Here is a 25741-nt window from a genome sequence, read left to right on the forward strand (position 1 = left end):
TATTGTTCTTACTCCGGCATGCACAGCAATACTGAATATGTGTAGTGCAACTGTATTTTTTTTTTAAACAAAGGTGCACCTGACATTCTTGTTTACATTTGTACCTGCTCCACTTGCCCTGGCCGTCTTGGGCACACAGGTGGGACAGTGAAGCATGGGATACATGGTGAGGGTGGTGGAGCACTTGGAAGTGATTTGGACAGCTGTAGAACCACCAAAACCACACAAATTTACAAAGTGGACAGTTGACCTAAAATAGAGATACACACAGTATGTAAATAACCCTGCTGTTACCGAGTTTTGAGGGCATCGATCTTGACATGACACATGTCAATAGCCAGTACATTAGATCCTAGTTATCGGAAGTTTAAATAAGACTCCCTAAGAAGGTTCTAGTCAACGGCACCTAATCTGAACACCTCAATTTGATTTCATGGATTTAAAGTGGCAGTAAATACAGAGGTGTATTTACTTTTTTTATTGTGACAAATCTGCATTTTCCTTAATTTAGCATGTTAATACACCTTGTCAATTTTGTGTGCCATTTACTCAAGTTGATACTGCTTACTATTTCATCATATTTGAACGTGCAGCCATTAGATCTTTATTCAGTTTCCATAGGATGTTCTTACCTTTTCACATGATATATATATATATATATATATATATATATATATATATATATATATATATATATATATATATATATATATATATATATATATATATATATATATATATATATATATATATATATATATATATATATATATATATATATATATATATATATATATATATACACACATATATATATATATATACATATACACACACACACACACAAATTATATATATACACTATATAATTAGTTTTAGATTGTAGTTAAATAATTAAAATAAAACAAAATACATGTCTTACTGGGTGTGGTCAAAGTATTCTTTGTGTTGATTTCGGTAAAAAACTGAAAATTTCAGCATACGTCCTGCAATTGCTTCAGCTTTCTCCATAAGTTGTGTTAGATGCACCTTTGAATAATCTGTGAAGAAAGCAAAAAATAGCCTAATTACCTGTTACTGTGAAGGAAGAAAACTAAACAAATATTTTTCAATGGTTATTGAATACAGAATAAATGCAATATTTTTTTTAGTAATAATTGCATCACTAATACCTAACAGAACCTGTTAAAAGAAATGCAGAGGCTGCCATGGATATCCCCAAAATGCTCTATTTTCCTGGCTGTTTCTAATATCAGTGACACAGGACAAATACGCAACACGAAGGTAGAACTCCATGATTTTCTAGAAGTTCGGCTACTGCATCCAGCACTGGTGGAGATCTAGCCTTTATCTGATCATATACATGTTCATTTTACAGCCTGCTATAGATGTGCTTGTACAATCTCATAGCTCCAAACTGTCTCTGATTTCGAGGGACAGGGACTGTTCCTGATTTGGAACAAAGTCTCTCTGTCCCCCCTTCCTCCTCACGTGTCCCACATTTTAGTCTGATCTATATAGTTGTATATAAAATGCACTATTTATCTATTTAAAAGTTTTACTGTGCTAAACCTTTCACCCAACTTCTAAATTGCTGCATTTGTAAATGTCAAAAGCCATTATAAAGGAAGAGTAGCGGTATCCCTCATTTCCATCTCAAAAAGTTATGAAGTGTGAAATGTATGGCCAGCTTTAGACTCTTCATTATAGGTAGCCTCAGAGATGCAAGAATAGGTGTTGCAGTGATCATTGAGCCCTTGGGGCAAGGGGCTCATACGGTTATTATCTTTCTTATATCCCCTTTCCTCTGCCAGGATTCCTTTACAGAAAGCACAGACATCCTTAAAGCATTTGTTACATCAACACTTCATATTCATAATATGTGGCTGCTGTTCCATGTGCTTGTATGAGAAAGTATCCTGTTCTCTTTGTATCTCTTTAAATCACTACATTTATTGTGAAATCCCCGGTGTTCCTACTAGTCCTGTTGCTTTCTTAATAACAACTGACCACACTAAGCAGGAGAGTGCTTGAATAACGATTTAATCATCACTAGACTCTATGGGGAAGATTTAACAACACGGGAGCAGTCAGAATCTGGTGCAGCAGTGTATGGTGGCTAATCAGCTTCTAACTTCGGCTTGTTTAATTAAGCTTTGACAATAAAACCTGAAAGCCGATTGCTTTCTATGCAGAGTTGCACCAGATTTTGCACACTTTGGGCCAGATTCACGTAGAATTCCGGCAGCGTAACGTATTGCATTTACGTTACACCGCCGCAAGTTTTATGGGCAAGTGCTTGATTCACAAAGCACTTGCCTGTAAACTTGCGGCTGCGTAGCGTAAATCCGTCCGGCGCAAGCCTGCCTAATTCAAATGTGGCGTGTATCATTTAAATTAGGCGCGTTCCCGCGCCGAACGTACTGCGCATGCTCCGTTTTGAAATTTCCCGCCGTGCTTTGCGCGAAATGACGTCGCACCGACGTCATTTTTTGAACGTCGACGTGAGTTACGTCCTTTCCTATTCACGGACGACTTACGCAAAAAAATAAAAAAATTGGAAATTCGACGCGGGAACGACGGCCATACTTTAACATGGCAAGTCTAAAGATAGGCCACGAAATACCAGCTTTAACTATACGCCGGGAAAAGCCGACTAGCGACGACGTAAGAGAATGCAACGGCCGCGCGTACCTTCGTGAATCGCCGTAAACAGTTAATTAGCATACCCGACGCGGAAAACGACGCAAACTCCACCCAGCGGGCGCCAAAGTATTACACCTACGATCCGAAGGCGTACGAAGCCGTACGCCTGTCGGATCGAAGCCAGAAGCCGTCGTATCTTGGTTAGAGGATTCAAACTAAAGATACGACGCAGCAAATTTGAAAGTACGCCGGAGCATCAGCAGATACTCCGGCGTACTTCTTCTCTGAATATGGCCCTTTACTTTTAGTAAATTCCCCCCTTCCCCCTATGGGTCCTGAATTAGAGTTTTAGCGACAAGGAGGAACTGTGATTCAGAACAAAGACTTCCATTGTCTCCCTACCATACATCTGAACTCCAATCCTGCCCCCCCCTGGTAATTTTGGGTCTCCCTACAAAATTTGGTATTTCAGCTCCTCATAATTACTGCAGCAGGTGTGCAAATGCAGAAGCTCAAGCTCAGATCTCACCAATAACGGTCCTGAGGAATATAAGGAAACTGTCAGGTGATTAAACACTCTGATATGTATCAGAATTAAAATATTAGAGACTGGCCCTTTCAGTGTCTTATGCATTGAGGAATCTACTGAATTAAAGTGGTTGCAATGGCTTAGCCTGGGTTCACACTTGTGAAATGCGGGGCACCGCATGTGATTCGGATAGGAATCGCACTGCATTTGTATTAAAATGACATGCGATTCTTTGCAGCATGATTTGAGCCCATTAATTTTGTATGGGCTCAATTCACCCCGCACAAAAAAACTGCAAGCTTTTTTTTTTTTTGCAGCACCAAAATAGGATTGCATGGGTGTGACCACTGAGTTTTGCGACCTGTTTTGGGGTGTTATTGATTTAACATTGACACCAGTGATATATTGCATGAATGGAGTGTGGTGCGGGAAACACTCAGGATTCACTGCGTTTCCCACACCGCATATATGTGAACTGTGGCTTAAAGGGTCACTAAAGGAAATATTTTTTTTTGCTAAATAGCTTCCTTTACCTTACTGCAGTACTGGTTTCATGTCCTCATTGTTCGTTTTTGCTTTGAAGTTGCTCTAATTCTGCTGTGATCTCCACACTTCCTGGTTGCCTGTTTCCTTATAACCATCATACTGGGAGATTTTCACGGTGGTCTAAGCTGTCATTACTGTGTGTCTAAAACTCCTCAGAACCAATCAGATTCATTTTAAAAACAAAACACTGCCCTGGATTTGTTGTTTTTGTTCTGTGAGTCTTCCCGACTCACCTCTCACCCGGAACTTCATGTATGTACCTTTAAAACCGAACGTGAAACTAGAGGCACATTATATGATAGATTAAATTACATTTTTAATCATTTTTAAAAGGAATCAGTTAACTTTTATGTCTCTATACCCTGTAAACAGTCATTTCAGCAAAAAAAAAAAAATTCCTTTAGTGACCCTTTAAGATTTATTTTACCCAAATAGATTCTCTGCATTAAGGTAAAGAAAAAAATAAAATCTTTGTTCAGTTCTCAACCAGTCCTCCCTAAATACTTACCTGCAGAGATGGCTGTGAGGCCTTAGGCATAACTTAGACATGAGGCCCCACTCACACCCATAATGGAAAAAATAATTAAAGCAATAATAAATAACAGCATTAATATCATATATTAAGAGCCTTAAAGTGCTGGTTTCAGTGTCCACTCTCTCATTGCTGGTGTCATTGCACTTTTTCTCAGTACACTCTGTCTTGGTGCTGGAGTCAGCGTCCTCTGGGCTGAGCGGTGCTGCATGGAGAAGGAGAGAGCGAACCGGAGGAGCCGGTGATCCGGCCGAGTACACTGGCAGTGAATGTAATACAGAGCAGCCAGTGCAGTAGAGGCGGGAGCTCTGCTACTCACTTCGTCCTTCAGCCACCTGGGCGCTGCTATTCCTACCCATCTCAAGTCCCTTAATTAGGCAAATTAGGTGGTTGCAAGTCCCCTGAGAGTGCGAGGCCTTAGGCGACCGCCTAATTAGAGAGCCGCCTCTGCTTACCTGAGCCCAATTTCGATGTAGCACTGAGTGGTAGCATTTGCAAGCAAATTCAATGAGGAGGGAGCAGGGGTAGACCTAAGCCCCACTTTGTGTGTCAATAGTTGCACACAGCCCTGATTGGGAGTAAGCCCACACATGTGCCATCATAGCAAATGGCTGCCTATGGTGGCACACAGAAAGGAGAAGGAGCCAAGAGCGCCAGAGGGGGATCGAGGGCCACTGTGTGCAAAACCATTGCACAGAGCAGGTGTGTATGATATGTTTGCTTTTTAAAAAAACTTTACAATCACTTTAAACAAACATCATGAATTATGAACTTCAGAACTACAACAGTAAGAGTAGTGGTACACTGGAAGCAGAAATCCTATAATTTCCTAAAATATACATCCATTAAAAAATTGCAACCGCCTAACAATTCTAGGTTCATTTTGGGGTTGCAAGTAAATAGGCAACGATGAAAACATCTTATAAATTCCCCATTGCCATTTTTACCTGCAGTGCAGAATTCAATGATTTCACTCCACTCTGACACAGCATAATCTCCATCCACCTGTTTTGATGCAGTTTGGACAGCCACAGTGTACTCGGTCCTTGGGCTCAAAAACCAGTGTCCACGAACAGTCATTGGCAGGGGGACAGCTTTAGCTACCAGTTTGGTTGGAACATCCTAAGAGCAAAGAAAAAAAAAAATATGTATCAATAACAGAACCCTGTATGCTTGGAATGCTTTCTGCACTGTTGGAAGCCCATTTTAGCACTAATAGTTGAACTGCTATCATCCTAAACAAACACATTTTTCATGACTGCATAAAACTACAACTTACCGTAGGTCTACTTTAAAGTAAAACTACAAGAAAACTGAGCGTTTGCACAGCTCTTCTAAATGCCTTTTCTCCCGAAAAGCCTTAAAACAAAAAAAAAGGCAATTGCCACGGTTTGCATGCATTTAGGCTTCGTTTCCATGGACGTTTTTGGACGTTTTTACAGCCACTTTTCTGAGCGTTTTTTTGCAGCTTAAAAACAGCTCTCCATGTTAGTCTATGGCCTCATGCCCACCATGACGTTTTTGAGCTGTAGATGGCTGAGCCGTTTTTAAGCTGCAAAAAAAAAACCCAGGACCAGTGCGTTCTGAAGCTCCAGAGTAGAGCTGTAAAAACGCCAGACGTTAAAAAATGCGCAAAAACGCTCAAAAACGCTGCCGCGGCGTTTTTGACCTCCAGCTCAAAAAAAAAAAAATTCAAAGAAAATAAAAATAAATAACATGGACAGGCGTTTTTAAGCTGTAAAAAAGGCTAAAGAAAGTGGCTGTAAAAACGTCCATGGAAATGAAGCCTTGTGTGCGTTTAGCATTAATGCATTCTAATGGCTTGAAAACATTAAAGTGGTAGTATACTCTGTACTACCAATTTCACTTACAGGTAAGCCTATAATAAGGCTTACCTGTAAGTATAAGACTATCTCCTAAACCTGTACAGTTTAGAAGACATTGACCTCGCAATACGCCACTGACTGCAGCGGCGTGTGCGCAGCGGGGATCTTCGGCTAAAGGGCCGGCAGCCGCCGGACCTTGCCGGACAGAAGTCCACCAGCGGCTTTACTACCGCTTTAAGCTTTTTTTCTGCCCAAATGCTCCTCTCCTGAATGTGTTGGTGATAGGCAGTTACAGCCTCAATAAAACCATGTGTGCACGGATACACAGGCCAACATACAGGAGCATTACAGGCTGAAAAAATAATGACTAAGCACTAGCCAATATTGCGAAACGTGTCAACTGCATCCCTCATTTTGTGGTGTTTACTGGTCTTTTTTTTACCAATAAAGGCAAACAAAAGTTTTTTTTCTGGAGTGCTGCTGTCCATACATTCTTTCTATTTCTGAAAGAATAAATGTCAAAACGTCTGTAAAAGCAGCGTTCTTTCTGCTCAAAGGACAGGAGGCCTAATGGCTACTATGCAGGAATGAGGCTCCTGCTCTGAGTGAAAAACAGACCACAGTACAGGGAACCGTAGCCTTGTTCTGACTTTCATAGTAGGTCATTTATCAATAGGGCTGATTCACAGCAGATGCTTTCCAGTGCGTTTTTTAACCACATTAAAACTGCATGCAGTGTTTTGTATGCACTCCAGTGGCTCAAGTTCACACCAGTTTCAGTGCTTTCAACAAAAAGTACAACCTGCTGCATTTCTTCTATGCATAAGGCATCAAAACGCATGTAGATGCACGAAACTCCACTGGAATGCAAATTCAAATAAAAATAATAATGCAAGCGTCAGAATGAAAAAGGAAAAAAAAAACACCCTGGACTGCATTGAGAACGCATCAAAACATAAGTAAATCGGTAAACATTTGGAATACTGAAATTGTGGTGTGAGCAAGCCCTTAAAGTGGTTGTAAACCCTTACAGACCACTTTTACCTACAGATAAGTCTAGATTAAGGCTTACTTGTAGGTGCAAGAAATATCTCCTAAACCTACACAGTTTAGGAGATATTTGCAAAAAAGACAGTACCAATGTCTACGGAGCATGCGCCGTAGACAACGGCGCAGGTGCACTAAGCGTGCTGTTTCTAACAGCGATCGTGCTGTGACTGGCGGCTCCCGTGCTCATTGTGACTCTAGCCAGTCACAGTGCCTGAGCCGCGATACACGGAAGTCACTCAGGGAGAGATGGCGGCGACGGAGGAGGGGAACAAGAACCGCTGTGGGGGCTTCGATCTAATTACTAAAAAAAGTCTAGTACACACGGCTAGTTTTTTTTTCAATCAACCCAGTGGACTGAATGAAAAAAAAACTTACAGCTCAGGTCGGAGCTTCTGCACTAGCAATCCAATGTTAGTACAGCGATCTTCCTTTCTGTTCTACCGTGTCCTGACAGGGGGACGCCCCCCCACCAGAAGACTCCGGTCAGCGTTCGTAGCCATTGACTTACAATGCTGATCGGGAGCCAGTCAGCAAAACTTTTTTTGGTCATGCCCCTTAGACAGAAGCCAGCTGCAGTACGCATGGGCCAAATGTCGTCTGGCCTCTATTGAACGGGCCAATGCCACCCAAAATTAGGCCCTTGTGTACAAGCCTTAAAGCCTTTGTTACCCCAACACTTCATATTCCTGGTATGCGCCTGCTGTACCATGTACCTGTATGAGAAAGTATCCTGTTTTCTTGTAATCTTGTATTACTTCCTTTGTGTGACATCCCTGGTGTTCCTACCACAGTTCCCCTGCTTTCTATTAAAAACTGACCACACTAACCAGGAGAACACACCGTGGACAGTTCTCTAGCTATGCTGGGAACTCAGTGTACTCTTCTCCAATGATCAGACTTGTCCTGACACGCCCCCTCTGCACAGCCATTCACTGGCAACCTCAGTGTACTACTGCTTTTCCTCCCCCAGCTTTTATGCAGCTGAGAACACAGGGAGTGTGATAATTTATATAAAAAAAGAAAAAATGTATTTATAATTTTTTTTATATATCTATATAATATATATATATTTCCATTTTAAAACTGAATGGGTTGTTTTACAAGGTGAGAGTTTACAGAACGAAGCCCCCGATACCCTGCTGTGGTCTGGATTGTGTCAGTCAAAAGAGGAGCCTTGTTCTGTCCTAAAGTGATTGTAAAGTCTAGTTTTAAAACATAAAAGTAAAATAACAGACATGTTATACTTACCTCCTCTGTGCAGTTGGTTTTGCACAGAGCTTTTTAGGTCCCTCGGGAATCGCACCCTCTGCTCCTGGCCCCTCCCTTCTATCGAGTGCCCCCACACCAAGCAGCTTGCTATGGGGGCACCTGAGCCGAGTTACAGCTCTGTTTATCCATTTAGACACGGAGTCCTGACCTGGCCCTGCCCCTTTTCTTCCCCGATTGGGTGAGACACAGCAGCGGCGCTATTGGCTTCCACGGCTGCAAATCAAAGTCAGTCAGACAATCAGGAGGAGTGTCGCGGATGTCTTAGACATTGCTAGAGAGAAGGGGCTCGGGTAAATAATTAGTGGGGTTCTGGGGAGGCTGCAACACACAGAAGGTTTTTTATCTTAATGCATAGAATGCATTACGATAAAAAAACCTTGTGCCTTTACAACTCTTTTAAGTTGGTCATGCACCAATATTTCAGGCTGCATGCTAACAAACAGCTGTCACCTACCACTATTCGTATTGTATTTTGTATTTCGTTGGACGCAGATGATTCTCTCAACAACTGCCTTCCCAGCACTTTAGAGTTTTCAACTGGGGGATGTCAGGCAGGGGGCGGCCCACAGGGCCACTCACCAATGAATTTCATACAGTGTATGACCAGCCACCACACTGCCCTCTACCACAGCTAGGAATGGACATCTGTCACAGCGGTAAAGCACTCTGGCAGCTCTGCGTTCCCATGTGTATTCCTGCTGTGCGGCACAGTTCCTAACAGGCCACGGATCGGTAACTGATCAGCAGCCCGGGGGTTAGGGACCTTTAAGGCCCCGTACACACGAGGAGACATGTCCGATGAAAAGGGTCCGCGGACCGTTTTCATCGGACATGTCTCCTGGGAGCTTTTGGTCTGATGTGTGTACACACCATCAGACCAAAATCCCCGCGGACAGAGAACGCGGTGACGTAGAAGACACCGACGTTCTCAAACATGGAAGTGCAATGCTTCCACGCATGCATCGAATCAATTCGACGCATGCGTGGGATTTCGGGACGCTGGTTACACGTCATAACCAGCGGACATGTCCGATTAGGTGTACTAACCATCGGACATGTCCGACGGACATGTTTCCAGCGGACAAGTTTCTTAGCATCCGCTGGAAACCTGTCCGCTAGGCCGTACACACGGTCGGACATGTCCGCGGAAACTGGTCTGCGGACCAGTTTCAGCGGACATGTTCGACCGTGTGTACGCCGCCTAAGGCCTAGTTCACTCCTATTCCTTTTTTCTGTGCAGTTTTGCAGAAGTGCATTACAGTCCATATAACAGTTTCCTATGGGTCACGTACACATCTGTGCAGTGCGTTTTTTTTTTTGGAACGGGTCAGCGACAGATTGTGTTTTTGGTTCCAAAGATTTCAATAGAAATGCAGCGGAAAAGCATCAAAAACACAGTGCTTGCATTTGATGCATTTCTGCTGTATTTTCGCTGGTTTCTCCTGCAAGACAAAAGACACCTCCCAAAAAAAGCAAAACACATCAAAAATGCAAAATGCACACAGAAAACACATGAACTGCAACCTACATAGTTGTGAACCAAACCTTAAAGTTTATAGATATGTATAGGTATATTGTAGGACAAGTGCAAAGATGCATGTTTTTGGTTCCATGGATGCTTAAATGGCTACACATTCATTTTTCAAAGGGCCCCAAATAAAGTTAATGTGGCCAAAAATGCATGATTCTGCCCTATTTTTTAAGGCGACAGGTGGTGTAATGTGCATGGGGGCTTAGGCTTAGCCATTTGGCTATTTCTTTTATTATGTATTTCAGACTAAAGGCCAAGCAGCCAACCAGAGCTCACCAAAGTGCACAGGTGCTCTCAATCACTGCAGACCTTGTTTGCGCTTTACTACTGAAGAAGGTGATAACTCTGCGAAACCTGTAGAGGAGCAACCAACCCCATGCTTTTCATAATTTTTGGGGTGCCATATTACCAGTGATCTTTGTATCCTAATACAATACTCTGTCAATATGTGATAGATGTTATTTTATTCATGCATTTGTGTATATGAAAAAATCCATTTAGTTTTTGTATAAATAAATATATATTTTTTATGTCACTAATGTGTTGTTTATGGCTACCGAGACATTTATCTTGCTATACCTCTTTTGTTTTTTTTTAAAGTCATAATTTGGTTTTAAAATCTGCTCTTTCAACTTTCATAAAATCTGGATGCCTCCATGCCTTCGGTCAATCTCCTCTTCATCTATTTTACAGCCAAACCAAATGAAGACTTTCTAAGCAGATCACCTCTTTGGGGTAAAAAAAAAAGAAAGAAAGAAACGTATTAATTGAGAAGAGCAGTGCTGGGGCTTATGAGGCACAGAGGTGCATTGCAATGATAAAACACATTGAACAGTTTATCCCAAGATGCACATTCCATTGTCCTCAGCCTGTGTTCTGTGCTAAGTATGGATGAAATGATACATTTTAATTGAGGCACTTCAAAATGGAATAGTTTGATAGTCTGCTCAACTTTTTAACACAGTTTAACTTTGTTTGCAAGCAATTAAGACAGCTGTCATTATTATTCATTTAGGCTTCATTCTGTGCACTTAATGAGGCAGTTCTGGGTCATTACTCTATTTGCTGATGGGTAGCAGAGCTTAAGAGCTTTAGGGTATGATATGCAAATTGTTCAAGAAAAATCATCTACTTCACGAGCTGTCATTTTGTTATTAAAAGGCAAGCATCGCCTCAATTAAATCTGCCCATAGTGAGCACTGTCATACTGCAGCCCCTGACATGGGAAATACAGGGAATTGAGCATGTATTTTCAAGAGAAAAATTGCAACAAAAAACAAAACAATGTTTTCATTTTCAGTTGACATTGGCAGATTAACTCACATTCTGTTTTGTTTCCTCTATCTCTTAGGAACTTGGGCAATGGTGCTTTGAACTTGAGTTCCCAGCTCCTCCCCCGTGCTGGGACCATATCAAAGAATGCTTTGGATTTCTCATGGCTATAATGTGTAGCAGGGCTGCCGGGAGTTGACTTGAGTTGTCAATAACGTCAGAACCCTCCTAAACTAAGAAGCAATTTAAATGTAATAAAATCTGTACGTAAATGGATATGCAATATTTTTCAGAATCTTCAAATTCGATAACATAAGTATATTGTATGTATACATATTTATCAGTATGGAACTGCATTCAATCAATCTTTATAGTAGTAAGGTGAAAAACGAATACTGCTGTATTGACTACCACTGAGGTACCCACATCTCAACAATATGCCATTTAATAATAGAGACATGCATCAGTAAATTATCACTCCACCCTGTGAAGGCCAGTTAATTTCTATGCTGTCCATCAAGAAATGATACAAAACTCACAAAAAGCCAGCTGTGTGTATATGCTCTCTGCACTTCCTGATTGGCTCATGTATATTGAATGTGCAATCATTTCTAAGTATAAATGTTCTTTTCAATAGACAAACACAACTGTGTGATAACGACAATGTTATGCCTGTTTATAGGAACTCAAACCTTGCAAAAGCTATAGTACACCAGCTTTCAAGAAAAATCTCTCATGTTTATCTGATAAACCTCTAACCACCACCTCCACCCCACATCCTCTACATCCTATACCAGCTGCCTTATAAAGGCAATAAAGACAACTGACCATGTGCAAGGCCTAGGAAACCTTAACCAAACCTTATAAATGTAAACCATAACAATGATACTGTAGTCACACTGCACAGACTGTACTTCATACATTTTTTCTCCTTTCAAAGGCTGAATTGCTGGCTTTTTTTTTATATTCAGTGATAAGATTGGGAGGGGTCAGGACCTTTTTTTTTTAATTATTATTTTTGCTGTATACCCCTTGAAAAGCATACAGTGGTCAACATTCCCAGACATATTGGAGGGAGGATAGAAACAATGGGGTTGATTTAGTAAAGGCAAATCCACTGTTCACTACAAGTGCACTTGCTGTAGATCTGAAGGGAAGCTCTGAAATGAGGGGAAGCTCTGCTAAGTTCTATCATCCAAGGTTTTTTAAACTAGGTGATGGGGGGGAGGGTCCAGAGGTAGAGATAGTCAGCACGGAACATAGTCCAGAAGGTAGTATTGGAGGCATTAGTGGTAGGTTGACTAACGCACTTAAAACTCAAGGTAAGCATAGTAACAAGTCCTAGTTGCAATCTTGGAACACCCAATAGGAGCATAGTATGCGACCGGTCTAAACTACATAGCATGTTCACCAATGCCAGGAGCCTGGCGGACAAGATGGGTGAACTAGAGATACTGTTGTACGAGGAGGATTTGAATTTTTGTGGGAATTTCAGAGACCTGGTTCAACAGCTCTCATGATTGGCTAGCAACCATTCAAGGGTATACCCTTTATTGCACGGATAGAGAGGGTAAAAAAAAGGGAGGGGTATGTCTATATATCAAGAATAATGTACAAGTGAATGTGACATATGACATAACTAAGGGAGCTAGGGAGGAGGTGGAATCCTTATGGGTAGAGCTCCAAAGGGATAAAGCTAAGGGGAAAATAATACCGGGAGTATGCTATAGGCCCCCTAACCTGGGGGGGAGGGGGGAGACGGACCTCCTATCACAATTTGGATTAGCAGCAAGAATGGGAAGTGTTATCATAATGGGGGATTTTAATTATTCAGACATAGACTGGGCAGAGGGGACCACGCATTCATCTAAGGCTCGCCAGCTCCTAAATGTCTTGCAGGATAATTTCATGGGTCAGATGGTAGACGCACCAACTAGAAATAAAGCATTACTAGATCTACTGATTACCAACAATACAGACCTGATCATGGAGGTGGAAATACAGGGTGAATTAGGAAACAGTGATCACAGGTCAATTGGCTTCAGTATAAATCACAAAAATAGGAAACATAAGGGAAATACAAATACACTTAATTTCAAAAGAGCCAACTTCCCTAAACTACGACCCTTGCTAGAAGACATAAATTGGGATAACATTTTAGGAACAAGGGGACACAGAGGAGAGATGGGTTCACTTTAAGAGCATATTAAATAAGGGCATTAGCCAGAGCATCCCATTTTGTAATAAATTTAATAGAGCGAACAAAAGTCCTGGATGGCTTAACTCTAATGTAAAAATGCATATAAAATCAAAAGATCAGGCCTTCAAATAATACAAGGTTGAGGGATCATCATCAGCATTCAGATTTTATAAAGAATGCAATAAGAAATGTAAGGGTGCAATTAGGGCGGCTAAGATAGAACATAAAAGACACATAGCAGAGGAGAGCAAAAAAAAATCCCAAGAAATTATTTAAGTATGTAAACAGTAAAAAAAGGGAGGACAGACCATATTGGCCCCATAAAGAAGGAGGAATGACATCTGGTTACAAAGGATGGGAAGATATTGAATTTATTTTTAACCTCAGTCTTCACGAGGAAATCAGGGGGCTTCAGTAACCAAAACTGCAGTGTTTATCCTCATGACACATCACAGGAAGCACCCTCATGGCTAGCAGAGGACACAATTAGAATTATACATGAGAAAGTTAACATTAATAAATCACCAGGACCAGATGGCTTGCACCCGAGGGTACTTAGGGAACTCAGTCAAGTAATTGCCAGACCATTGTTCCTAATTTTTACTGTCCGTCTACTGACTGGATTGGTACCAGCGGATTGGAGAAAAGCCAATGTAGCACCAATATTTAAAAAGAGCCCAAAATACATCCCTGGGAATTACAGACCAGTTAGGCCTCGTACACACGACAGGTTAACCAGAGGACAACGGTCTGATGGACCGATTTCATCGGTCATAAAACAGATCGTGTGTGGGCCCCATAGGTTATTTAACCATCGGTTAAAAAAAAGCCAACTTGCTTTAAATTTAACCGATGGATTCCTAACCGATAGGTCAAAAACAAATCGTTAGTAGGCACAACCATTGGTTAAAAATCCTTGCATGCTCAGAATCAAGTCGACGCATGCTTGGAAGCATTGAACTTTGTTTTTTTCAGCACAGTCGAGACTTCCTATCAACATGTATGTTGTGTATTGTATTGTTTGCGTATTATGCCGCGTACACACGATCGGTCAAACCAATGAGAACGGTCTGATGGACTGTTTTCATCAGACCAAACCGATCGTGTGTGGGCCCCATCGGTTATTTATCCATAGGTTAAAAAAAGCAATCTTGTTTTAAATTTAACCGATGGATTCCTAACCGATAGAAAAACAAAACAATTGTTTGTAGGCACGTCCATCGGTTAAAAATCCACACGTACTCAGAATCAAGTTGACGCATGCTTGAAAGCATTGAACTTCATTTTTTCAGCACGTCGTTGTGTTTTACGTCACCGCGTTCTGATACGATTGTTTTTTTAACCGATGGTGTGTAGGCGCGACGGACCATCAGTCAGCTTCATCAGTTAACCGATGACAACGGTCCTTCAGACCGTTCTCATCGGATGGACTGATTGTGTGTACGAGGCTTAAGCCTAACATCAATAGTATGCAAGCTCTTGAAGGGGATGATAAGGGACTATATACAATATTTTAGTAAAGAAAATGGTATCATTAGCAGTAATAAGCATGGATTCATGAAGAATCATTCTTGCCAGACCAATCTATTAACCTTCTATGAGGAGGTGAGTTGCCATCTGGATAAAGGAAGGCCCGTAGACGTGGTGTATCTGGATTTTGCAAAAGCATTTGACACAGTTCTCCATAAATGTTTACTGTACAAAGTAAGGTCCGCTGGCATGGACCATAGGGTGAGTACATGGATTGAAAACTGGCTACTAGGGCGAGTTCAGAGGGTGGTGATAAATGGGGAATACTCACAATGGTCAGGGGTAGGTAGTGGGGACCCACAGGGTTCTGTGCTGGGACCAATCCTATTTAATTTGTTCATAAACTACCATGGGGTTAACAGTTCAACCTCTGGATTTGCGGATGATACCAAGCTAAGCAGGGAAATAACTTCTCTGCAGGATGTGGAAGCCTTGCAAGAACATCTGAACAAATGAAAGGGGTGGGCATTTACATGGTAAATTAGGTTTTAATCAAAAAATTTAAATAATGCATTTGGGTGGCAAAAATATGAATGCAATCTACTCACTAGGGGAGGTGAACCTCTGGGGGAATCTAGGATGGAAAAGGACCTGGGGATCCTAGTAGATGATAGACACAGCAAGCTGCTACTAACAAAGCAAACAGAATATTGGCATGCATTAAAAAAGGGATTAACTCCAGGGATAAAGCGATAATTCTCCCACTCTACAAGACTCTAGTCCGGCCACACCTGGAGTATGCAGTCCAGTTCTGAACATCAGTCCTCAGGAAGGATGTACTGGAAATGGAGCGAGTACAAAGAAGGGCAACAAAGCTAATAAAGGGTCTGGAGGATATTAGTTATGGAGAAAGGTTGCGAGTACTGAACTTATTCTCTCTGGAGAAGAGACGTTTGAGATGGGATATGATTTCAGTTTACAAATACCGTACTGGTGACCCCACAATAGGGATAAAACTTTTTTGTGGAAGGGAGTTTAACAAGACACGTGGCCACTCATGAAAATTAGAAGAAATAAGATTTAACCTTAAACTATGTAGAGGGTTCTTTACTGTAAGTGCGGCAAGGATAAGGAATTCCCTTTCACAGGCGGTGGTCTCAGCAGGGGGCATCAATAGTTTCAAAATACTATATACTATATACAAGGTAATAATGGCATGTAATCACACACATAGGTTGGACTTGATGGACTTGTGTCTTTTTCAACCTCACCTACTATGTAACTATGTGCAAGCAAAAATTCAGTTTTTTCTTCCTTGCATGTCCCCTTCAGATCTACAGTGAGTGCCCTTGTAGTTAACAGTGGATTTTCCTTTAGTAAATAGCCCCACCAGTACATACATATTGTATGCTCACTGCTTGGAGGGGGGGGGGGGGGTAAATCTTCCCATGGGCCAGTTTTCGTAGGAGGATTTGTCCTCCAAATAAGAGGCCACCTAATAGGTATCATTTGGCTGTACTACTTCTGTGGATCACAGGAGTGCAGTTCGTTCTGCACTCCTGTGAACCGTTTTCAGCAGACAGGGGGACTGAAGCGCTGTCGGCTGACGTCACCGAGCCTGTCCAGACTTGGGAAATATCGCGACCATGTGATCAGGATACACCCACATATGCCTGGACCAGCACCCAGCTCAGCCTCTCAACCAGTCGCTGAGAGCCTGAGCAGGCTTCTCCCACCCCCTCCACAGCCCAGCGCTCCAGTGAACGTGGGGGGGCAGAACAGAGCTGTGAGAACCAAGTGATTGGCATTATTCAATTGCTCAGTTCTCAGTGTTCGAGCCATCAAGGGACTGATGCTGCATCCATCTAGGCAAGTATGAATTTGAAAAAAACAAAAAACCCTATACTTCTTTTAAAGTGTTATTAAATCCAAAAACAAAAAATGTATATGCTGCAGCTTAACAATCCTATGCCTGGCATCTAGCAACTAATGATGTCATGGTTGTGACTCCCTGGCCCTGCCCATAATTCAAAGTGGAGGAGGATTTAACTTCCTCCTCTTTTGCACCTTGGGCCCAAAGCAGCTGCCAAGTTGAGCCACTTGTCATGCAGAGTCTCGCTGATCCGGTGGTGGCAGGGTGCAGGGCAGCAGAACTAAATGCGCCAATCCGGTGCCGACAGCAGTGTCTTCACACAGCGAGCAGACAGCCCGGGAGGCTGGCTAGAACCAAGAGCCCAGGAGGGAAAAGACCTCCACTGCCACCCTGATCTGAGCAGCAGTGGGCGCAGCATCCCTGTCGTCTCCCAGAGCCTGCGCTCCCTCTCAAATTTTCTCTCTGCTCCCAGCTGTGACATCAACAGGAAGACAGGCTGACCGAGTGCCCAGAGGATAAGGACAGGTGGGAGGTAGGTGCATCACACACACCCCTACCCACAAACAGGGGGGCACAGGATGGCCTGCAGGCAGGGCTAGGGGGGTCTCCCACCCCCACTCTCTCGCCCCCTTCAACTACACCACTTTCCTTCTCTCTCACCCCCTCTCTCTCTCCTCTCCCACCCCCCTCTCTCTCTGCTTAATCTATAGTGGAGACACCCCAAGACAGGAAGTGTGTTACTGGCCGAATCACCAAGTGAAATAAAAGATAATTTTTTAAATAAAAAATAAAACTAACGTAGCCACCATATCTAAGGATAGGTAAGCTGCAATATATTACATTTTTTGTTTTTGAGTATTTCAGCAGTTATGCTGCTTTAAGAAACTATGCAGACAGGGAACATCAGTAGTGTTGAGAAACTCCCCTAACGAAGGTCCAGACTGCAACAAACACCTAAATACTCCCCACTCCCTCCAATATGAAAAGAAAGCTTTGAGACCAGAGGTGGAAACAAACCATTTGTCCCAATTACATCATATGCTTGCATGGGTACATCCCTCTATAACAGAGGCTAAATTTGCCATTAATCATATTAATCTAAGCCAAATAACAGCTCAGACCCCACTAAATTTACAGCAGCGCCTGTTCAACAGGAGCAGGCTGCTACATCAGTATAAAGCTTCACTCACATGAGTTAGTGTACAGATAGGTTTGCTGCCTCCAGGGATGGCTGAACGCTACCTCTGGACGCAGCAACAGTGTCTGCTATGGCTGCACACAAACTGGCTGATTACCTGCGACCAAAACTCTGCAGAAATGCTGACCTGGCTGCGTTCCGTGTCGGTCTTCGCATGTAACCATTCGGATTACAGCCTGTCCAACAGAAGCCGGCCGAACGGGTATATGGAAAACCAGCATCCGATCAGCGCTGGCAGAGAGTGCTGACCGGTATGTTCTGGCCGGAGCCGAGCCGCACTCTGTAGTTATGGACACATAAAGCCAGCTCAGGAGCGAGCCAACATGAGTGCCCCCATAGGAAGTGGCCAAGATTATCAGCAGGGGACCCGAGAAGAGGAGAATCGGGGCTGCTCTGTGCAAAGCCATTGGGTAAGTATACATTGAGCATACGTACAACACGTTTGTTATTTAAAAAAATATATAGCTTTACAATCATTTTAATGTGTATTTTATGGTTTCTAAAAGGTTGGCAACATTTACGTATGGATATTGCACAGTATCACTTCATGTAATCTGTATGCTGGGTTTATGATACACAGGTGATTTGTTTGCTGAGAAAATCACTGTTACAAATTGATAATGCCAATGATTAACAGTGATTTGTAGCTAATGGTTTAATCGCTCTAGTCACTGGTGATTGGCGATTTGCTACAGTGTGCTCTGCTCACTGATAAATCTTAACCATGAGAAATCACTATAAAATGTCACCGTTAGCAATTAGACAAAATCATTCTGATTTTCTTAGTGACAAAATCGCTGTAACACAAGGTGGTGGTGGGGGAAGGGGGTGTCAACTGCTGTGAAAAAATCCCCTTAATATTCCCTATGTATAGGTGGTGCACTGTACTGTACCACTTCTATCACATCCTGTGATTCTTGGCATGTTTTTATTCATGTTCATAGAGTAAGGTGACCAGATTTTTAAAATGAAATCCGGGGACATATTTTTTCTTTACTCGTGTAGCGCTACCCCCGGAGGAGCCGCTGGTTAGATTATGGGATGCCGTGTTACCTCTATGTGCGTCTAGGGGTAGATAGATGAGAGCAGCAATGATGGAATGTCCAAACAGCAGGGTGTCTTTCTTGTGCTTTTATTCTTGCCCAACACGGCAAACAGTGAACTTGAGGTAGATAGGTAGATGGGTGAGGAGGAGAATTGCAGATTCAGGCCTAACAGCGACGGAACCAATCCTGCTTCCAACAACACTTTAACCTCGTCGCCACTTCAGCCGGAGTGGGTATAGTGTACCTGGACAGGCCTCTCACACCGACCTGGCAGCCAGGGTATCACTCGGATCCTTGAAAAGAAACAAGTCTCTGCCACAGACTTGGTAGGAATGAAATTTAGAGTGGAAAATCTGCCACAGGCCCTTTCTCTAGTATACAAATAATGAAGTGAATCTTACTTAGTAATATTGGTGCCCGAATCTCCCTCAGGTAGTTTTCCTTGCTTTGGGTCACCGACTGACAGGTTGCTGAAATCCAACCTCTCAGTGTCCGGTCTCCCTGATCCCAGATGAATTGTCGAGGCCCTGTTGGATTGCCTGCCGCTCTTGGCTCTTCTCAGGCTGACTCCTCACCGAACAGCTATCTCGCTTGGGACCTCTCCTCAAAACTTGGGAACCCAATCGATCACTGGGGCCCTGCCATAGCTTCAGTTGTCCCGGGCCAACATGGCCCTGGAACCGAGAACACAGTGTAGCACGTGCGCCCCGACCTGGTAGGCCATATTGCCGGGTCCTGTGATGTGTGGTCACCCTGAAGGTGGGTTCCACACCCAGAACAAGAACCCCCACCTAATGGCGTCTGCTGAAGAAGTACCCTCCCCCAGCATGCACCGCAAGGAAAACCCCTCCTGATTGACTGCTGGCAAGAGGCACTCCAGCCTAAACTCCACTGCCGCCACCTGCCACCCCGGGGTGGAAAAGCACCTCAGGAACACAGAATGAACTGACAGCACAGCCCAGCTAGAACAGAGGCCCAATTTTCACAAATCACTTGGATGAGAGCCAAATAACTCTCTCATCCCCCTCTAAATTTAGAATAGCACCTGTACTGAAAGTACACAGGCGCTACACTAGTAATGGCAACAATCAGCGACTCTCTGCCCGTTGCTGCCCGCCTCACAGCCTCTCAAGTCTTACTCTTCGGGCCCGGCTACTACTGGATGGGGAGCGGAGGAAGATCACTTCACCAGGGAAGGCAAGGAGATAGGCAGGTGGCTGGCCAGGATTTGAGCCAAGGCAGAAGAACATGCGAACGGAGCTGAATGGGCATACGCCCGAAACTAAAGAAATATTCCCTCCGCTCAGCACATGATCATCAGAAAGGGGCACAGATAATGGGAAAATTACAACCCCCCCTATGCTAGTAGGCACGGCGGAGCGGGGGGGTGTAATTCAATTTTTTTAATTTTAATTCTGCACTGATTGTCTTTGAAATTGCCCCTGCCCCCTATTAAATCCAATCTGGGGACAAAACCAGGGACAGACTTGGTCCAGGGACAGTGTCCTCAATCAGAGGACTGTCCCCTGAAACTGGGATGTCTGGTCACCCTATCATAGAGTTCACTGTACAAGGCCTCATGCACACATACTGAGATCCTGAAAGTATACACAGTGTAAAATCCCTGGCATTTTCTTGTGCCCGGGGAGCTGCAGATGCCATGTACAGCCTACCATAAAAGTCAATGTCTGTACACAGCTGACTTATTTCTTACATCCCTTTTAAAACATTTAAATACCATTTCCTAGCTAAAATCAATTTTCACTTTCCTGGCTAAGTTGTTTTTCTTTTACCACAGGTTGCAAGCATGGAGTAATTTATGTTTCAAAGAAAACTGCAGAAAAGAAAAACAGCAACAAAACGTTGCCCACAGTGATCAAATTTCATTTAATTAGTAGTATAATGAAAAAAAAATATCTGACCAGTAGGATCAGTTGCATTTTTTAAATAAAGGTTTTCTTCTCTTTGAAATTCCTGAAGAATCTTTTGTTAGGATTTAGCAGCCACCAGAGGGAGCTGCTGTTAGAGAAAAATCCTTCTTTACGATCCTCCAGCATCTGGAACCACAGCAAAGTAAATCACAGGTGCTATAAAATTGCCTATGTTAAACATATATCTTCTACCATAAGTATACCTTCTGGTTTTATGCAAACTGAAATCAAGAAGCAAATGATTTTTAATCTCTAAAATAGTAGAACATATCCTTGCCTGCATACAAGCCTAATCAAATCTTGCACACAAACCAGTTTGTATCGCAAAATGGTACATCCACGGGTGGACACCAGTCTGGAAGTAAGGGGACAGTGGCTTCAGAAGCTTGGGGATTGTTAAGGGGGCAGCAAATATAGTCATCTCTTCTAGTTTATGACCTGGTATAGACTGCCATTTGGATAAATGCTGTGATTAAAGGCTAACTCCACCTTTAAGAACAGGTTTATTTATTGTTGCTATTTATATAGAGCTGATAATTCACGCAGTGCTTTACATATATATTGTACATTCACATCAGTCCCTGCCGTCAAAGAGCTTGCAGTCGAAGGTCCCTAATTCACATTCATACATACACATACTAGGGCCAATTTGGACAGGAGCCAATTAACCTACCAGCATGTATTTGAAGAGTGAGAGGAAACCGGATTACCCCGAGGAAACCCACCAGGCACAGGGAGAACATACAAACTTCAGGCTGGTAGTGTCATGGTTGGGGTTTGAACCAGTGACCCCAGTGCTACATGTTTCACCCATTTTATGGTATAAGTTGGTGCCAATGGACCCCTGTCACCAGCCAAATTAGCCCCTCCTCTGATAGCATGTGGATGTTCTTCTTCCACACAGCAGATTTAAACAGTCCTTTGAACCTTTCAGGGATATTCCCCTGGAAAATCTTGCCAGCAAAGCAGCCTTTTTGGTAAATATCAAGTCTGTCAGATGTGTTTCTGAACTGGTCGCCCTTTCCTCTAAAAATCCATATTTTATAATTCACAATGACTCTACTTTGGTCTTTAGACCATTGTTGTTTTTTAGACTGGTTGACATAGTAGTTTGTCTAAATGTTACCCACCCTTTGTATTCATTGCTTTCAGATGTCCCGTGTCTGTTGCTGTACAATTAAAGGGGTTGTAAAGATTTTTTTTAATAACAAACATGTTATACTTACCTCCTCTGTGCAAGGGTTTTGCACAGAGTTGCCCCGATCATCCTCTTCTAGGGTTCCCCAGTGGCACTCCTGGCTCCTCCTCTTCACGAGTGCCCCCACGGAGAGCCACATTCTATGGGGCCACCCGTATGAGCATGCTCCTGAGTCCTGCTGCTACATCCATTGACACAGACAGCAGGACTTGGCCCCTGCCCCCCAGCTCCTGTGTCACTGGATTTGGCTCCCGCTGCTATCAATCTATCCAATGAGGACCTGAGCTGCTGTGCTCGTCCATGTCGCTGGAGCGATCAGGTACATGTAAGTAAAACGGGGGCTTCTGCACTAGAGAATCTTTTTCACCTTAATGCATAGAATGCATTAAGGTGAAAAACCTCAAGGGTTTACAACCCCTTTAAGATAAGATAAAAGGAATTTTAACTTGCCTGTAAAATCCTTATCTTGGGAGTAAAGTATAGGACAGCAAATAAGAGCCAGTGGGGATAGAGACATAGCTGCTCCAGGGATCAGAGATCTCAGGTGCAGACAATGCAATCAGCAAGGCAGGAATAACAAGGATGTATTTCTGGACAGCCGCACACTCTTGAACAATAGTTGCCTTTATTAAAATTGGGACAGCACTACAAGCCACAGCAAACGAAACTCGGACAGCTGACGCGTTTCACACTATATCTAGTGTTTAGTCATAGCACAGCTACGACTAAACACTAGATATAGTGTGAAACGCGTCAGCTGTCCGAGTTTAGGTTGGCTGTGGCTTGTAGTGCTGTCCCAATTTTAATAAAGACAACTATTGTTCAATAATGCAGCTGTCCAGAAATACATCCTTGTTATTCCAGCCAGTGGGGATACCTGTGGACTGTACTGCACTCACCCACAGGAGGTTTGTGTTAGTTACAATTAATTACCCAGGTGCCTTTGCTTAGAAGCAAATTAGCGTTAGAAACACAGTATGGACAAATTATCATACATGGAAACACAAAAAACATATAAATTCAACAAAAAAGCATATAGTGACAAAAAAGTCTGAGAGGAGTGAACTCTCCAAAGCTCAAAACAGTGGGTAGTTAGAGATTTGAGAAATAAAAAATAATATATTATAAAATCAGAGTGGAAACTGCAAAGTAAGGAATCAAATATCAGTCTTCTAGATACTGAGCAACGAGAGCGCTACAATCTGTATAAAACAAGACAAAAGCAAAGAGAGCGCACAGCTCATAGTGCAGTAACGTGGAAGAGATTTAATGATGATAAAACACAATAAGTGGTTGCACTCACAAACAAATGTTGCTGTAGGAGGCAGGATGCTGGAGATGATGTTAAATCCGTGGGAGGCACATCTGGCTCCCTGCCTTGGCCACAGGCTGGCAAGAAGCGATGGCTACTGCTGGAGGATCCGATGCTGTAGGGAGAGATAGATGGAGCTGCCAGAGTCCAGGAACCGAACCAGAAAGCAACCTACTATGCACCGCCACGCTCCCCTAGTAACAGAAGCTTGTTTCAAAGCGATTCAGTTTCTTTGTCAACCACAAGGGCCACCGTTTTACTAGTTTAACCTTACCCCCCCAAAAAAAATACCACTAGCTGTCACTGCTCACAGTGGTGCTTAAAATGATCAGCTTCTATTAATTTATGTAAAACCTTTATCCTAAAAAGAAAAAAAACTGTTTGCTGTAACCATGGCCAGGACACGGGGTGGGCAGCTGCCCTGGGGGGCCAGCGGTTCACTGTATGGATAGGGTGCCAGTGATCTCACTCCAATACAATGCACGTGACTACTGGGGGAAGCATCCCCTAAGCTCACACATAATGAAGAGGAGGGGATTTGGGGGGTGGTGAAGTTTGGCTTCTTTGCCCTGGGCAATGGGTTACCTTGTTCCAGAACTGGCTGTTACTGCTTATAAGGCTTTAGATGTAGTTCAACTTCAATTTGTTAGTCATGTCCAACTAAATATGCTAGTCTAACACCACCCTCTCCCCACATTGACAATGCTGCTGACCAAATGTGTCTGCATTACTACTTAATCGAGAATAAGATACAGTAAAACAGGAAGTGTGTTACTGGCAGGATCACCAGGTGAAATAAAAATAAAAAAAACCTAAAGAGAAAACGAATGCAGCCACCACATCTAAGGATTGGTAAGCTGCAATACATTACGTTTTTTTTTTTGGGTTTAGTACCACTTCAAGGAAACCTGTACAGAGACTTAGGCCCAGATTCACATACAAACGCCTATCTTTAGGCGGGCGTAGCGTATCTCAGATACACTACGCCGCCGTAACTTAGTGAGGCAGGTCCCATATTCACAAAGAACTTGCGCCCAAAGTTACGGCGGCGTAGTGTAACTGTGCCGGCGTAAGCCCGCGTAATTCAAAGTAGGCTGGTGTGGGTATGTTTTATGGTAATGAATAGTGACCTGACGTGATTGACGCTTTTAACGAACGGCGTATGCGCCGTCCGTGAATGTATCCCAGTGCGCATGCTCAAAATTACGCCGCAAAAACAGGGAGTGCAGAATTATTAGGCAAGTTGTATTTTTGAGGATTAATTTTATTATTGAACAACAACCATGTTCTCAATGAACCCAAAAAACTCATTAATATCAAAGCTGAATATTTTTGGAAGTAGTTTTTAGTTTGTTTTTAGTTTTAGCTATTTTAGGGGGATATCTGTGTGTGCAGGTAACTATTACTGTGCATAATTATTAGGCAACTTAACAAAAAAAAATATATATACCCATTTCAATTATTTATTTTTACCAATGAAACCAATATAACATCTCAACATTCACAAATATACATTTCTGACATTCAAAAACAAAACAAAAACAAATCAGTGACCAATATAGCCACCTTTCTTTGCAAGGACACTCAAAAGCCTGCCATCCATGGATTCTGTCAGTGTTTTGATCTGTTCACCATCAACATTGCGTGCAGCAGCAACCACAGCCTCCCAGACACTGTTCAGAGAGGTGTACTGTTTTCCCTCCTTGTAAATCTCACATTTGATGATGGACAACAGGTTCTGAATGGGGTTCAGATCAGGTGAACAAGGAGGCCATGTCATTAGTTTTTCTTCTTTTATACCCTTTCTTGCCAGCCACGCTGTGGAGTACTTGGACACGTGTGATGGAGCATTGTCCTGCATGAAAATCATGTTTTTCTTGAAGGATGCAGACTTCTTCCTGTACCACTGCTTGAAGAAGGTGTCTTCCAGAAACTGGCAGTAGGACTGGGAGTTGAGCTTGACTCCATCCTTAACCCGAAAAGGCCCCACAAGCTCATCTTTGATGATACCAGCCCAAACCAGTACTCCACCTCCACCTTGCTGGCGTCTGAGTCGGACTGGAGCTCTCTGCCCTTTACCAATCCAGCCACGGACCCATCCATCTGGCCCATCAAGACTCACTCTCATTTCATCAGTCCATAAAACCTTAGAAAAATCAGTCTTGAGATATTTCTTGGCCCAGTCTTGACGTTTCAGCTTGTGTGTCTTGTTCAGTGGTGGTCGTCTTTCAGCCTTTCTTACCTTGGCCATGTCTCTGAGTATTGCACACCTTGTGCTTTTGGGCACTCCAGTGATGTTGCAGTTCTGAAAT

At 42.9% G+C, this 25741-nt stretch overlaps 1 protein-coding gene across 3 annotated transcripts in view; it reads right to left on the reverse strand.

Annotated features, from left to right (window-relative positions):
• Positions 1 to 25741, reverse strand: part of PHYHIPL (phytanoyl-CoA 2-hydroxylase interacting protein like) — a 181639-nt gene that overhangs the window by 9831 nt on the left and 146067 nt on the right. For all 3 annotated transcript variants that reach the window (XM_040362045.1, XM_040362043.1, XM_040362044.1), the window contains exons 3-4: positions 5201 to 5375; positions 923 to 1040 (exon numbers count right to left, since the gene is read on the reverse strand). In XM_040362045.1, coding sequence (XP_040217979.1) covers positions 923 to 1040; positions 5201 to 5375 — 293 coding nt within the window. The remainder of the gene's footprint in view (positions 1 to 922; positions 1041 to 5200; positions 5376 to 25741) is intronic.

The sequence above is a fragment of the Rana temporaria genome, chromosome 8 (assembly GCF_905171775.1).
Source record: "Rana temporaria chromosome 8, aRanTem1.1, whole genome shotgun sequence".
Classification (NCBI taxonomy): domain Eukaryota; kingdom Metazoa; phylum Chordata; class Amphibia; order Anura; family Ranidae; genus Rana; species Rana temporaria.